This window comes from Lissotriton helveticus, chromosome 9 (assembly GCF_964261635.1).
Source record: "Lissotriton helveticus chromosome 9, aLisHel1.1, whole genome shotgun sequence".
Classification (NCBI taxonomy): Eukaryota; Metazoa; Chordata; class Amphibia; order Caudata; family Salamandridae; genus Lissotriton; species Lissotriton helveticus.
The window spans coordinates 1,161,837,139-1,161,854,735 of NC_136070.1; the positions used below are offsets into that span (position 1 = coordinate 1,161,837,139).

General features: G+C 39.1%; 1 protein-coding gene across 2 annotated transcripts in view; it reads left to right on the plus strand.

The window, feature by feature from the left end:
- Positions 1-17,597, plus strand: part of PHF2 (PHD finger protein 2) — a 506,159-nt gene that overhangs the window by 366,980 nt on the left and 121,582 nt on the right. For both annotated transcript variants that reach the window (XM_078661615.1, XM_078661616.1), the window contains exons 6-7: positions 8,567-8,753; positions 11,214-11,376. In XM_078661615.1, the coding sequence (XP_078517741.1) occupies positions 8,567-8,753; positions 11,214-11,376 (350 nt within the window). The remainder of the gene's footprint in view (positions 1-8,566; positions 8,754-11,213; positions 11,377-17,597) is intronic.

A 17,597-nucleotide genomic window follows, 5' to 3' on the forward strand; every position in this document is an offset into this window, starting at 1 on the left:
TATCCAGAATCTTAAAGAAAGAAAGGAGCAGAAAAGTTGATGATGGACGACCATTTTTCCGGCCTTTGCCTTCTCTTTGGGCTTTCTCCACAGGGTAGACGGAAAAGCCTGTATCCTGCCTCCTGCGGTTCTACAGAGAGCTGCGGAAGAGAGCCGCTTAGTGTGACAAATCTCTGTTGTCATGCTGTCTACCCTTGCTTCTACTCTGCTCAGCAATGCAGTAGAGTAGAAGCAAGATTGCACATAGTCTAAGGCTCTTTACGGGTAGTGAAATACTGTGGGGGTCATCATTCAAACAACAAAGAAACTGGAAAGAACTTTCAGCTCATCGATGGGCATGCACTGCTCTCCCCACTTGCAAATATTGCCCAAAGGATTAGCTACAGCACATTTAAAAATTAGGCCCAATCGCTAAGCCTGAAATCATTAATATTCCATTTGATAGGTCCAATTGAGAGAACGCAGACTGGGTCCTAAAATCTGATCTTATCTGTGTGGTGTTACTTTGTGTTACTTTGATTGGTTTTGTCCAATCCCACACATAGGCATCCACATAGAATTAAAGTCCATTCTATCACAGAATGCCTCTGTCTGAGGTTTAGTCTAGTCGGTTGACCCCATCTCTTCATGCTGCATTGCTATCTAAGTTCATTTTTGATCATAGTTTTCATTTCACGCTAAACCAATATAACATGCATAAAAACAGCAGTATCACCATTCATTGCACATGTTATTAAAACCAACTATAAAATTATATCAAAAAAAGGATAAAATAGGATTGCAACTTTTCGCGAATTTCCTCTTTAACCATAATCCCATCACTTAAATAGAAGCAATTCAATGTTTTCTAAAATGCATTGATGCAGCTTAATGAAAGTTTGTGGAAAATGACCTATCTATTTAGCAGTTCAATAGCTGTTTAGATGAAGATCTTACTACATCACTTGGCAGGAGTACTATTTGTTTTGTAAATAGATTTCAATAACACATTCTAGTTACTTCTTTCTTCAATTTACTCAATGCCAACATTAACAACGTAGGCGCAACATATTAGATTTTTTTTGTTTTAATATTTTATTAAATTAGAAAGGACATATAAATAGTTAAATACAATAAAAAGCAATACACTGACAATAGAGGAATTCAAGACTCAATGTCAATACTGTCATATATAGCTCCGACATAACAATGAAAAAGATTATGGTTCAGAAACAGGAACCTAGAGGAGCCATATTGTAAAGTCAGATGTATCACTTGATAAATACTGATCAGAAGAAGGAAAAGGAAAGAAAGGAGAAAGAAGAAAAAGAAAGGAAGGATAGAAGAGGAAAGAGAAAGAAAATTGAGTAGAGAGAATGGTGAAGAATGAAGAGAGAGAATGAAGAGAGAAAGAGAGTCTCCTGCTACAAAAAGGACGAGAAAAAGAAATTAAGGAGACGACACAAAGGGAAATTGCTCTACCAACCCTTTCAAAGCCAAGTCCACATAACTATCCAATGTTTTCCATACCCCACTAGAAATAGAGGGAGAGAGATGATTCTCCTCCACAGAGATATGAGCCCCACGGAGAAAAGAGACCCAAGCCCACTATGTATGAGAGGATATGGCTCCAAATGATTTCCACTCTGTAAGAATAACTACTGCAATCGTCAACAATAAATCTAATAATTGCATATCTAAAGAATCCAACAGTAGTGGTAATAGTGCAGCCCATGGACCCAGCAAAATTAGAGGTAATGAAAGTTGAAACTGAATATTAAAGATTATCATAAGATGTTTATGAACCAATTCCCAAAAAGGTTGGAGTAAGGAACATTAAAAAAATATATGCTGATGGGTACCAGCGGCTAAGTTGCAACTCCAACAAAGGTCATTATCTTTAAGATTGAGAGAGTGCAATCGAACCGGTGTCCAATGTAACAAATTAAGAGAAAAGAATTTGGACTGAATTAGAGAGGGGTCAATCTTAGTACGAAGAGAAAGACTCCCAATTAGTTGCCAAGTTTCTGGGTCGATATGTTTGAGAAGATCATGTTCAAAAGAATCTATGACATAATATCGACAGACAGAATATAGACATACAAAAATATCGAAGCAAAAATATCGACATCAAAAATATCGAAGTTCTATCTACATAAAGGTAAGTACAAAAATATCGGAAAAAAATATCGTTTTTTAAAATGTATTAATAATGTAAAAATTAAAAAATACATATAATGTAACAAATTATAGATATAAACATTAAAACATATTTAAAAAATAATAACTAATACATATACAGTTAAAATAAATTAAAAACTCTACATATAAATTAATATATATACTTACTCTACATATTGCATCAGTAGTGAAAGCGTTGGATATTCCCACTCCAGAGGGTGCAACACTAGGGAAAGCGTTGGATAGCGTAGGGGAAAAATGACTATTCCCACTCCAAAGGGTGCAACAGTAGGGAAAGCGTTGGATAGCGTAGGGGTAAAAATGACTATTCCCACTCCAGAGGGTGCAACAGTAGAGAAAGCGCTGGATAGCGTAGGGGTAAAAATTACTATTCCCACTCCAGTGAGTGCAACAGTAGGGAAAGCGTTGGATAGCGTAGGGGTAAAAATTACTATTCCCACTAATGAGGGTGCAACAGTAGGGAAAGTGTTGGATAGTGTAGGGGTACAAATTACTATTCCCACTCCAAAGGGTGCAACAGTAGGGAAAGCGTTGGGTAGCGTAAGGGTAAAAATTACTATTCCCACTCCAGAGGGTGCAACAGTAGTGAAAGCGTTGGATAGCGTAGGGGTAAAAATTACTATTCCCACTCCAAAGGGTGCAACTGTAGGGAAAGCGTTGGATAGCGTAGGGGTAAAAATTACTATTCCCACTCCAGAGGGTGCAATAGTAGCAAAAGCGCAGAATAGCGTAAGCGTTATATTACCATACTTATCAATTAGATATTTTTTTAACAAAAAAAATATAATATTTTATTTACAAAAATATATTACTAATATTTATAATTAATATTTACTTAAATAACAAAAAAATACTTCCCACGCTACTCCCCCTTTAACAGACAACACACTACACATACAAAAAACACAATTAATATAAATATCAATTAATCAATTAATATTATTACATTGATGTAATTATAAATTAACTAATTGACAAATATTAATGACCAATTAATACATAATTACCAATTAATAATTAACAAGATATTTACAAGAATAAACGAAATTTATTAATAAATTATTTATAATTAATATTATAAAATAATCTTAAAAAACGAATTACCAATTCATTAATTAACAATTAATTCATAATAAATACCAATAAATAAATACAATCTCTTTAATTAATTTAATTTAATTATTTCACACCATATTCCCCTATAAACACACAACCCACTACACATAAATAAATCACATAAAAATGTAATTATCTTTTAATCACTTAGTAATAATTAATTACCAATTAATTATTAATTAACAATAACAAAAAAAATATTACTACATTAACTCTAATTAATTTAATTAACTAATTAATAATAATTAATTAACAATTAATTATTAATTAACAATTAATTATTAATCAAAAACATTACAAAAACATAATTAATTAATTATAATTAAATTACTTCCCACCCTATTCCCCTATAAACCCTCAACCCGCTCTGATACTAAAACGCAAAATGTAAACAAAATTACTAATTTCTAAACATACACTAAAAACATGTTTAACAAACATATAAAATACATAATAAAATACATAACATTAAACAAAATTTCGATATTAGTAACATACATACCTTAAAATCGATATTCTGTCCATCGATATTATTGCACATCGATATTCTATACCATCGAAATTAAAACATCGATATTATTGTATATCGATATTTTAATTTAGATATTTTGTCTCCCTACCGTTCAAAATGGTGTAACCATTTCTGTTGTGTAACAGTCGTCAACAGAGGCGGTATGGAAGATAGAAATTTATAAATCTTAGAAGCCATATGACCTGATTTAAACCACATAGATAGGAGAGAAACTGTATGAGAAACCGGATCAAAATGAACCTTAGCAAAGGCAGTATAGAAATCTAAATTAGTGAGAGAAAACTGCCGAGCTAAGGACGAGAAAGGTAATGCATCATGATTGGAGGCATAAAGATGTTGAACAAGGGCGATACCTTTATTAGCCCAGTAGGCCACCAAAGACGAGTCAATATCAACCTTAATTTTAGGATTGTGCCACAAAGAAGACCATCTAGACTTATGGATTGGCTTAGATACTTTCTTATCAATCGCTTTGACTGCAGCAATGGTACCTAAAATAATAGCACGAGAAAAAGGAATAGACAATGTGGACGCAGTTAAAAAGAAGAAGTAGGTAGAGGAAAAGATAATTCTCGCTTGATAAACACCCACGGTGGAGTATGCCAAGGATCTGTAGAAAACCAAAGAGCCCCTAGGGAGGCTAAAAAAGCCACTTGATAACGATCCCAGTCAGGAAAATTGCAACCTCCCATGTCATAAGGTTTCCGCAAATGTTTATAGGCTATTCTGGCTCTCTTATCACTCCAGAGGAATTTTGAAGTAAGAGAATCAATTTCCCGAAAAAAAGATGACGACAACTTAATAGGAAGCATTGAGGACACACAGTTAATAATAGGTGTTATCATCATCTTTAGAGTTTGAAGATGTCCCCACCATGAAATATACTTAGGTGACCAACTATCCAGAAGTTGGCGAACCTTAAGTAAAGTTTGAGCTTCATTATAAGAGACTGTGTCTGTTAGAGTACTACAAAACCAAATCCCCAAATACTTAATACGTTTTCGTTTTATCTTTGTTAAGAGTATATCCTGAGACACTAGAGAATAAATTAATAGTCTCGGAAATAGCAGGAATTGCAGTAACTGTATCATTGGACAAAATCAGCACATCATCTGCATAACAGCATATTAGATTTTAAAGTTTTGGATAATTGACAAAACTGCTAAACAATTGCTGTATTAACCTTCTCTTTCAAGGGAGGTGTAAACCATTGTGCTCTAAACTATTTATATCACACCCATACTGATTGAAAATAAATCTCCATTTAAACATTCTGATAAAAAAAGGCTTACCATCATTTCCTACAATTGTATCCAACAGACTGAAGAGGCAGAAAATACAAACTAAACCGTCAAAATAAACGTTTGTGTTGGGAATGGTGTCAGGACACTCATGAGTAGCCGCGCGCTTTATACATTTATATAACATAACATGATGCATTGTGCATCTGTATTTTATCCTCCAATTAGAATAATGCTTCTTTAAGATGTATCTCAATTACCTTTTGCACACTTTGCCTTACTTCTTCATAGTATGTGGGGCAATGTATCCCCTGCCAAACATTACACAGATATTGCCAGTTACTGAGGAGTTCCATGGCCACATAGAGGTACGAGGCCAAAGGCCAAGTATCTTCATTATAGCTTCATGAAACTCCAAGGTGACTTTGTCACCTTTCCCACAAATCATTTAATCCTTGTTGCGTAGGTCATTCATATGAAAGAGAAAGCTTGTTTGCAATCATGAAGAATAAAAAAGAATCCCTAGTTCAAAATTAAACACGTCAAAAAAGCTATTAGATGTTTGTTGCAAAAAGACATGAGAATCAGGTTAATACAAGTCTGTTTAAAAAATAAAGAAAATGAAGCAGTAGCTCGGAATGTGCAGAAGCATGCAGAAAGATTTTAACTTTTCTGTAATTACCTAAGGAGTACACAAAATAAACATATTGCCATAAGTATCTCTTTTGTGTTTGTCACTATACAGCTAGAAAAACAGGGCAGAAGAAAGAAAAGCAAAGTTTTGTTTTGTTCCTTAAACTGCTCCTTTAATTATACCTCGTGACCTGACCTGACTTTTCTCTTTGCCTGCTTGCACATGCATTGTAACAACAGAACTCAAATGTAATAATTTATCACAGTTGAGCCCTGGAGTAATTTCTTTATAATAGGTGACTGGGAACATCACAAGTTACCTTTTAAAAAGAAATTAGATACAGGTTTTTATACAGCGAGTGCAGAATCTTGTGGATTATAGAACCTATGAGGTGTATCAAATTGTAATGCTGATTGTACTGCATTTGTTGCGCTTTTAACTTATTTGGCCCAAGGGAATAGTCTGATCCCTTTGCTATCCTAGTGGATCATTCTTAACATCTTGGAAACATCGATGGGCATCAAAAATGTGCTTTTTCTTTTATCTCACACAAAGATGATTGTAGAGCTGGTGCCTCCTTGAAGCACCTTATGGCCAGTTCCTTAACGATCTCCGTAGCACTTTTGCAAGGGGGTACGGATGCCATACTCCATATGCTACTGCATAAAGTACCAAAAAACAACAAGGGAACCCCACACACAACAAACCAGGGTAATTACTGTATGTCAAGAAACAACGGTTCTTGTGGAAAAAATAATTTATAATAGTGATATTTATACTGCTCAATGGCATAAAAAATGGATCATTTGTATGTCAGGCAAAGAGGAACCGAATACACTTTGATTGGTTATTTGCAATTTTTATCAGTTCTTCACAAAGTTTGCACATATATACAACAAATAGTGCTTAGTGTCCCCAGTGTGCATGGGAACCAAAAAACAAAAAGGCAAAATTAGTGACAACGGTGATATTTACAACTTGGTTTCCATTATACGAGAAACGGTCCTTTATAGATAATCATAATGTATCTAGACACTGTCTACAGTTAGCAGCGCTGATCCATTTTTTATGCCATTGAGCTGTATAAATATCACTATTATAAATTATTTTTGCCACAAGAACCGTTGTTTCTTGACATACCTGCATAAAGTAAGGCACTATGGACATTAACCTATTGTCCATTAACCCTTTATGTCCTATAATTGCTCTTCCCAAGAATTGCGCAGAATTTATGCCCCTTGATGAGAAAAGAACACCCAACGATTTTTACTTTTTCCTACTTCACTCCATTCATCCTAAATGTATACCCATTATATGTTGTTTTATTCCTCACTGGAAAAATAAAGCCCTATACAAGTAAATGCTTCTTGGCATAGTACCCTTGGAACCGGTTTAGGCCTCAGGCCTCTGGAATTGCAAGCATTGCCTTATGGATATTTGAAAGATACACTTAGTCTCAGACATTTTCTTCATAACTTCATGATGGTACATACTTTTGGAACCAGTAATGCTACCTCTCACAGAACCAGAAAGTTATTCATGTCAAAGGAAGAAAGACCAGGTCTTAGTATCTGATCTAATCTGTGATGTCTGAGTAGTATTTTATATGCTCAATCCTACACATACGTACCACAATTTTAAAAAGGCATTCTTCTCTCTGAGGCAGCATCCATTTGCTTCAGGTCTAATCACAATCAGTGTTTGTTGACCACTTCACACATTTCAGCTATGCTTTCTAGTTGTTAAACAGATGATTCATATTGTTTTAGCAAACCTGATATCATCTGGCTTGCCATTCTAACTAGTAGGCAGACTTCCCTTTAGAGATTGGTTGTGGTGGTTCAGCTTTGGAGGGATAAGTTTGCAATCCTTCTGATGCATCTTTTTTATGAAATAGAACTTCTTTTTGGTTTTGAGAGCCCGCTTGAGTTATTGTGATACCGTGTTCCCCTCAATCTCTCATGACAGGAATAATGTGTATAATGTGCCATGTCTTGGCAGGCATCAGAGTGCTAGACATTGAAATGTGGTACATTAATTTGGCAGGGAATTTGGAGTGGTTACTTGGAAGGCGCTGCAGAATATGCATATCAATAATGTGTGTTACAAGCAATGAACATAGGCAAAACAAACAATGCATAAAGCAAGGAAGAGAAAGTAAGCCAAAAGAGAGTATTGGAATGTTGAGCTCTATTGCAGACAACACATGGGTTTGGGGCTAATAATATAGCATTGGAGCCCACTAGCGAGGGCTATACTGGTTAAGGACCCTGAATCTAAGTGTGACAGGGGTCTGTAACAACATAGAGGGCCTTAAAGAACCGGTATAGCCTGAGGCAGAAGGGTGATAAAGCTATTAGAACATTCCACCCACCAAGGTTAGAAGATTTCTAAATTAGAAAGGGAGAAACAAAGACAAACATTGGAATGTTAACGAAGAAGCCCCATAGCAGACATCATTGGTCCTGAACCACTGCAGTACAGTTTTCGACATTCCAGTGTTCCAATAGCTGGTACAGCAATCAGTATCAACCTTTACAGTGCATTGTGTTTGTAGTATTAATATTTTTATTTACACATTATTTTAATTTACCTTTTTACTTTTTAAATGGATTTTGCCATTTCATGAATTATCTTGTCTTTTATAATGTCAGAAAACGTGTCAGTTTCTCGAAACACCTTCTCTTTCTGGATTGTGCTAATGTGCCACTTTCATGTACTGCTGGAATAGAGACAGGCATTTATTGTGAAACATTTGATCACTACTGCAGAATCATTGACCTTTTAAATAAAATGTATTTAAATTGTGAATATTGATGGTTTATGTAACTATTTTGCTCTCCTTCCATGCAAAAAATAAAGAATGTCCAGTTTCGTTGAATCACCGGACATTGTGAAAAAGTTATCATGGGCGGAAAACCATTGGCCAGATGATGCACTTCTTGCAAAGCCAAAAGTAACTAAGTATTGCCTGATCTGTGTGAAGGATAGCTATACAGACTTCCACATAGAATCTGGAGGGGCATCTGCCTGGCACCATGTTTTGAAAGTAAGTGTCTGAAACCTCCTTTATTACACACCCAAACTAAATATACCATTGAGGGATTAATATGTTTGTAAATGAGTATGTAAAACGAAGTATTTTCTGCATTGTGAGTAGTACGCTAGGCAGTAACACATGTTCTTTATGCTTACTTGACCCACTTTTGATTCACCATTTCCATGAAATTCCTGCTCTGAGACGTTGCGGCGGGAGGGATATCTGTCAAGGGCATTCCCTAGTGGAGAGCACTTTCTTGACTTCCATAGAGTGGTCTGTATGGATTGTTTAGTACCCAAGGAAGCTGTTTTTCACCAGGTCGCTGATGCATCTCATGTAATGCATACATTTTAAAACGATCAAAAATTATGGCTTTTGAGCTGCATTGTATAAAGTGGTTCTCTACAGAATAATGTGAAAGGCACATTGCATAATTGTTGCTCCCAATGCATAATGGCACACAACTCCACACTGTGTTACAGTAGATATTTTGAGCGCTGGAGCAATTGCACCGACCTGCTGCAGAGCTTCAGAGCCACACTCCTTAATCCCTCTCACCTCAAACACCCACAAACCCCCTCCACCACCACCCTTATAGGGAAGCCACCCTGATTTACTATCCTACTCTCATAGTGCACAGCAGGAGAAATCATGAGTCCGCACATAAATGTAAATAACCAGTTTTCTTTTTAGCTAACATGATTGGAGACAAACATATTGTGGCATCAACTTTTTCTATGATACAATCCTCCTGCATAGATTTCAGAATTTTTGACAATTCATTTCTTAGGCTGTGCGGAACATTGCGTAATCTGTGCTTCACTGGGCTGATTCCCTTCTTGACCTTAATAGTGTGAATTGAATCCTTTATTACCCCCACTTTTTCTTGAGCCACATTTTTATAACTGTCTATCCATAATCCTTAAAATGTTACAGAATTTATCGAAGACAAAGGGCAGTTTTGCCCAGGTTTTAACACTATTCCAAATTCTGCTTGATGCCCCCATTTTAATACATTTATGCCGTTGTAGGCTACGTAGACCTTCCTTTGTATAGTCTTACTTTCAAAAGTAGTATTGCTCCAAACATCCCTGCTAAATCTATCTTGCTGTCCTCAAAAGCTGTAGTCACAACATCCAGGGGTAACAAAACTTTGTGTGACCAACCCTTCTTGTATTTGTCATTGGAAATTATGGTAATCCTTGCACCTGGATCAATAAGGAGGGGCATGGTAACGTCATCGATGTTTACAGATACCAATTAGTCACTAATGGATTTTTCTTTCTCATTCTGGACAATATTTATTTCAGCACAATTCACAGACAGTACTAACTCTTCCATTTGTTTCTCATTTTCCCCTTCATCATCATCACATCCCTCCTTGTCTGGAACACTCCTCACATGTACTTGCCTACTTCCTCCGCAAAGCTTACCCAGATGTCCTATTTTCCTACATTTCCAGCACTCATTTGCAATAGCTGGGCAATTTATATAATTTGACATGTGTGGTTGAACTACACCTAAAACAATACAAGTCTAGGACGACCAGCTAAAACTGTTCACCCTCTACTGTGATTCTCAAAATCACCCCTACCATGGCTCTTCAAACCACCTCTACTCTTTTTTCCACGCGTTTCACTGGGAACCAGCTGACAATGGCCTATTTGAGACATAACTTTCACAACAGAAATGTTTAGGTTTTTGACTTCAAATTGCTTAGCATCCTTTTGTGGAGATTCTATACTCTTGCTATAACGATTGTTTCATCCAATTATGGGTTCTTGCATGATAACAATCTTTGTTGTATTTTTTGGGAATTAAATCTGCAAACAATTTGATCCCAAATCAATTGTGAAGTAAAGCCTTCAAACTCACAGTACCCTGCTAAACCTTTTAACGCATCCACATAGGAGTCAACGGATTCACTAGGACCCTGAACACGAATAGAAGACTTATACACCACTAATGATTGACACCACAGTATTACCTATTGTACTACTTTGTTATATTTTGTACTGCAGGTTTTGTTATTTCTTAATCTCGTTATTGTGCTTTCTGTTGGAGTAAATGTTAAGTCGGAACATTAACTGCTAAATATGTATGCACCTACTGGGTTTATGTTGCAACTTTGAACTAATTCACGAGCAGAACATGCAATTTTGAGTTGCATCCTGAAACCCACATTACTATGTATAATGTAATGGCATTGTTTTAAAGCATTTGTGGATTTCATGTTTTTGCTTCATTGATTATTATTAAAATGATGCTTTATTTTTTTGGAGAGATAAAAATGTTTGATTAATGCAAAATGCCATGTTAGTTGGGTAATAATAGCTAGCAGTGAGTTGTTTCGCGCAGCACAAAAGAAGTTTAATCAATTATCCATTTATCTTGCAATTTAAAACCCTTCGCTTGTGTTTGTGCTTGATTTTGATTTTCTTTCTCCTAATTGCAAACTTTCTAATTTAGGGTGAAACAATATTCTATCTGATTAAACCCGCTTCCGCAAACATTTCACTGTACGAACGTTGGCAATCAGCATCAAATCATGGCGAGATGTTCTTTGCAGATCAAGTGGATCGGTGTTACAAGTGCTCGGTGAAACAAGGGCAGACTCTCTTTATTCCAACAGGTGAGAAGTTAACAAAACAGAAATTTGTACTCAATATTTGATGCAGACACCTGAGGTTGTTGTTTGTGAATGATGTCATAATTGATTTCTGGTTGAGTAGACCAGTGGTTCTTAACCTGGGGCCTGCAGACCCCTGGATGCCTATAACTGTTAATGTTAACAGTTTAATGGTATACATACATTTTAAAAAAGCGTTGTAAAAGTGAAGGATTTAGAAATTGGATAGTGACAATTAAATTGGCATTCTTATTTTAATTCATGGTAGCTGCACAAAAGTGCAGCAAACGGAATCTAGTATGGACCACTAATCAGTTCAGTTGAAGGTCTGGTGTGTGCCGACAAAAGCAGAGAATGCATTTGGTGCAAAAGAGACAAAGTGATGAGCTAGAGTCTAGCATAACCCTTCATTCCATGTTGGCTTTTAGAAATAAAACCAAGGGCCTGATTGAGGTGTTGGACGGACGAGGTGTCCGACTGCTGCGACCCCGGTTCGATTCCAACCGCGAGGCATGGAATGCTTTGCCTGCTGTATTAGGACACTGACATGTTGCTGCAAGTGCACAGGAAACGTCATTTTACACACATGCATGACACATGTACGGACATGCCTTCTGTACCATGTACCACATTGCTGGAGTGTGTTGATAAGTGCATGGTACAGTCAATGGGGATACATGCCACATGAGGATTTACCTGGATTCCGCTGCCCACAGGGCCATCCACTTCGGAGTGCAGCTGCTGCGGTGTCTGGGGGACCTGGAGGAAGGGATACACGCCTGAGTCCACTGGAGAGAAGGGGAATCGGATGAGTAGTCACCCCTTTTCCTTAATTTTTGACGACTCAAGGTAGCTGGTCGGACTTGCACATAATATTTCGTACAGCGGTCAAAATTCCCTGAGAGCTCTATGGCTGCTGCTTTTTCTAACCGCCTTCTCGGTTGGACTCCATTCAGCATGAATCGTATACCAGCAGTCAGTCCGACCGCTGACGCTAGGGCTACAGAGATCTGACCTTGTCCGACAGGACCGTGGAAGCCGGTCCAACTGGCATTGGAATCAGGCCCTAAATTTTGAAAAGGTGACAGTTGCATATTTTTTGTATATAAACTAGTTCATGATTTGTGTAGTAGTAAAGTACTTTATTCAGCCGTAGTCAATTAAGGTTGCACAATAAAGTAATTAAAATTACAATCCAGTATTTTCATATAAAATGCAACAAATAGCATTTAAGCATTGCATACAAATATTCCATTATAGGCCTAATTGCACAAAAGATGATCCACAAGCACCACCCATAGACAAAAACCTAAATGGTCCGCCATGCCTAAAAGTAGGGTTCATGCATATCATAATATAAGTGGTAGCTTAAGCTAAGGACAGACACAGAACAGTAAATAGTTGACAGTAAAAGGAAATATATGAATACATTAATTAATAACATATTAAAGTAAAGGATAAAATTCACACATCATGGCTAAAATATAAATACATACACAAAACATCGGCTGGCAGATAGCGACAAAGGCTATTTATTTGATATATATTTTTTCCTGTATTTTTGAATATTGTTTTGAGGTTCAAATCATAGAAACTGCACAGGCTGGGAATTCACACGCCCCAAGATTAGGAGGTTTAACACTACCATGTCTCCTCTATGCGGACAACATAGTCCTGATCAGCCATACACAAGTAGGTTACAACACCTTTTGAACATCACGCAGGACTATTCCACAGCAAACGGACTAACCATAAACCTCGAGAAAACAAGGACCATGACGGTAAGCAAAAACAGTAAAAAACCTGCAGCTTGGTTCTGGGGCACAACCCATATTGAGGACGCTTCTGAATATGAATATCTTGGCGTGAAGATAGACAAAGGCGGCCTCTTCACTGCACAGAAAAACAGCTTCAGACGTAAAGGCCTTGCCATGGCAATCTCTTTAAAAGCACTAAACAGCAAACTAAATGGCCCGTTGATCCTGTCCTTGGCACTAGTGGTACGTGCAAAACTTCTGCAAACAATGGCCTTTGGCAGCGAAGCACAGAGAGGAAAAGATGTAAAAACACCTGACAACACAGTTTCGGCTTCATATAGAGTTATTCTTGGTCTGCCCAAATATACCTCACTAGCACAAACCAGGCTAGAGTTTGGTACACAGGAACAGTCTTTGGCAAGACAGTGGGCGTACATTATCACCTGGGACAAAGTGCGGAAATCGGATCAAGGAACCCTGAATGAATATCTGTGGAAGGAGCTACAACAACAAGCCGCCTCACCAGCTGGCAAATACCTCAAAAGTAGCCTGGCCAATATGGGGCTAAACCAGCTCTCGAACACTCCTACAAATAACATCACATTTAAAAAATTGGTCTATAAGACAGTCAAACATCTCTCGTGGATTGAGGACAAGGCATCTCTCTTGAAAAGGTCTCATGGATGGATGACTCTGAACACCTATTCAGCTCCAGCAGCTCAAAATTATTTTTACCTGGGTTATGCCAAAGCCACTAAAATCAAATTCTTGTAGCACAGACTTGGTCTGCTACCCTGTATAAGCACTTCCCACACTGGCTAAAGGAACAAGCATTTGCAATGCAATAGGTCTCGCATTATTAAAGTTTGAGATATTGTCACTGCTAATAATAATGCAACACCAACAGCAATAGCTATTGCATTCCATTTTTACATGCGCGCTACTACACGCTCAACCTAAAAATTAGCTGAAACACTGGCGAGGAGAGAGGGAGAAGAGAGAATAGAAGGCATTAGTGACGAGGGAGAGGGGATACAGAAAAAAAGCATTGTGCAAGGTCAAGAGAGAGCGAATGGCAGTTGAGAGGAGGCTCGAAAACGAAATTGTAGTGAGACAGCTGCAGTAAAATGAGTAGAGCGAGAGAGAGAAGGAAGGATAGAAATGAGGCAAGGCCAAAAATATGTGTAGGGAAACATCCATCTGGAATTTGGCGGGAGAGGGGTAAGAAATACAGAAATAAGTGGAGGGAGCAACAGCGGAAAGAGTGGTGGGGCGGTCAAACCAAGAAATATCAGACACACAGACAGACAGACAGACATGGTGAGAGGTACCAGAACAAAATATAGTGGTGAGAGCTTCAGAACAAGAATTAGTCTGGAGGCGAGATAGAGAAAGAGAAAAAATGCAACAGATAGAGAGGGGCCAATAAGCAATACTGCAGGAACAAAATGACATCGGATGATATAGAGTGGACAGAAGAAAATGTATTGAAGAGGAGATGACAAGGACAGAGTGATAGGAATGGGAAGAGGCAATATAAGAGAGAGAGAGAAAGTGGAGCCCAGAGAAGGGCAAAGGCGACAGAGCTAAAAATACAAGAGAGAAGGACAAACCATAACTAATTTAGGGAAGGGCAGAAAAAGAGCAAATCGCAGAATAAATATATTAGAGAGGAGGGGAAAGCCAGACTGGAGAGGGGGCTTAACAGTAAATGTGGAAAAAGAACAGAAAAATACAAATTAGAAAGTTTCGATAGACATTGGGCAAGACAAAAGAGCAGGGGAAGTTGATATACAAAGGGAGCAAATAAGGGTGTAGGAGGACGAGTGAGAACGAGACAGTGAGACGAGAAATTGAGGTGGGGAGAAGGAGAGAGAGCGAGCGCTCAAAACAGAGCCGATATATAAAAAAACAGCAGTAGCATACGTAAGTTAAAAAAATACAAGACCTATTGCATTGCAAATGCTTGTTTACTTTGTTTTCTTTTCACTTCTATCCAAAAACAATAACAAGAAAAAAAATTAAAAGTAGAGCGCCGCCTGTGTAATTAAGCCAAATGCAAAGTGTACAGAACTGCCACCATACAATGCATCCACTGCAACTGTGCATTAACTAACAGTAATCAATTGGTGATGTAGAGAATGCTAGAAAGTCAAAAAGTTTGGCACAACTAGTCCTTGGGATCATCTGGACTATTGTTTGTTGGTATACCGGGGTGTATGGCAGAGGCCGGGGGAGCACTTTTAGTCAGGGTGCAAAACCTATCACCCAATAGTGTAACTTGTGCATGGTGTGCTGTAAACCTCAAATACATTTTTAAAAATTCAAGTGCATCCTTCGCTGCTGTGCTACATCTGCACAAGATCCGGCCCACATTCACAAATGCCCTATCGCTGACAATGCTGTTTGTCTCCGAAGTTGTGCCTCACACCAGTGCAACTTTTCATTATCAGCAACAGAAAGTATATGACCTTCCTTCAGTAGCCGGTTGCCTATTTAGCTTTATGGCAGATGAGCATTTAGAGAATATGGTAATAAAGCCTCACTCACCGTAACAACGTAGGATGGGCTGTAATTTCAGAGCGCTAATGGGTTACAAACAATATTATGACGGGGAACGATTGATCCAATAAAGGCCTGCAGTATTATTAAAAATGACTTAATATAGATCACCGTTAACCCATGCACACACAGTTGTCATCCAAACTATTTCCAAATCTATTAATAAAACTAAATGACAGTTCATACGACATAGAAAATTTGATGTTAATGTGGTTATGGCGTAAAAGGGGACATAGATCAAGCCGAAAACATGATGAAACACAAGATGTGTTTATGGTGTAGAAAATCAAGTGCATGCATTACACTGCCGTCTTTTGAAGTCATAAGTAATGTGATGAGCGTGAACCGTTCTGTGGTAAGTGCGGCGGTGTGCCAAACGTAATGATGAACTTAGCTAAATCAAGACCGTGATCGTAAAAAAGTGCCGGGTGCATGCATGAAAAGCATGACGGTAACAAAACTTACATGACAAGCGTAAATGATTCAGTTGCCCGAGTGACTGTAAAGAAAACGAGCAGGGTGTTAAATACAATCCCTGTTGAGTAAAGGACATATTGCAAACGGTCAGGTAGCCAGGGTGCACTTACTTGGTAACAGGTTGATATAGTCTCAAAACGTGAGATGCACGGTGTTCCGAAGAGTGAACCCGGCCACTAACAGCCGGAAGTGAATGTGCACACCTCTGCTGGCAGAGCTGCAAGGTTACTGACCTGGGAAACAAAGCCCAAGATTGGAGAAACAGGACTAGGGCCTGCATCATGCAGCTGTGTTCGTCCTGCTCACTTCAGCTTTACTGTTAATCACCCCATAGCATCCATGCTGGCCTGTCGGGCTGTGCTACAGCACGCCTGCGGGTGGTGAGCTTTGTGGCCCATAACACCGCAGTCCTGTTTACCATCCATGTAAGGCCTACCATATAGCTGTGCTGTTGGTCACTCTACCGTGGCCCTAGGGCAGCTCAGCGACATGCATGCTGTCGCTGCTGTCATGCAGCATGTTTCCTGTGCCACTGATTGCCTCCACATCCTGCTACTGCTGTGCTGGTCGTTAGCTCTGCAAAATGCCCCACATAAATAAGAAAGAGCGAAAACAAATATAGCTTCATTGCTGTGTGCGCCGCCCTTCAAAATATGAACATATTTGAACTCACAAATATTTCAGGGGCAGCGCCCTGAGTCTGACCACACCCTGTCATTCCCAGAACACGATCCATGTCCTAATAAAGCTACCAATTATGTCTTTCCACGGTGCTGTCATCCTCAAGGGGTGCACAAGCATGAAACGCGCAGTCCTGAAGTGGATGCCCTGCTGATAGGCAAGCAACGACTAGCAGTAACAAGTCCCCGCCGGGCCGCTGCGCTGCCCGCGACGACACGGAAGCGGTTGGGAAGCCGGCCAATCCCAGCGCGGCCCCAACCGGAAGTCCCGCCCCATCGCGGCGAGAGACAGAGAGAGCTGCCACGAAGGCTCCGCATTGAGTCCCGGTCCCGAGATGGGGGACCGGGTGAAGAGCGGGCGGGCGCATGGGGAAGGCGGGGCTCTCATGTGGTGAGCGACCCCCGCAAAGCGCTACCGCCGCCCGAGATGCAGATCCGCCGCCGAGCACCGCCAGAACAGGTGAGTGTGTTGAGTGAGAGGAGGGGTGAGTGGGGGTGGGGTGGACGCGTGTGTGTGTCTCTGTTTGAGTGTGTTTGTGCGTGCGTCTGTCTGTCTGTGTGCGCGTGTGTATGTTTAAGGGGGGGTGCGTGTGTGTATATGCAGTGTGTGTATGGCTTTCTTTGTGCGCATGCGTGAGTGACGACGTGCGCGCTCACGAGGTCGAATCTCGGCCTGCAAATGCGCATGGCACTTTGCTGTCCTCATTCCCCGAAAAGTAACTACATAAGTTGTCTCGCATAGACAGCA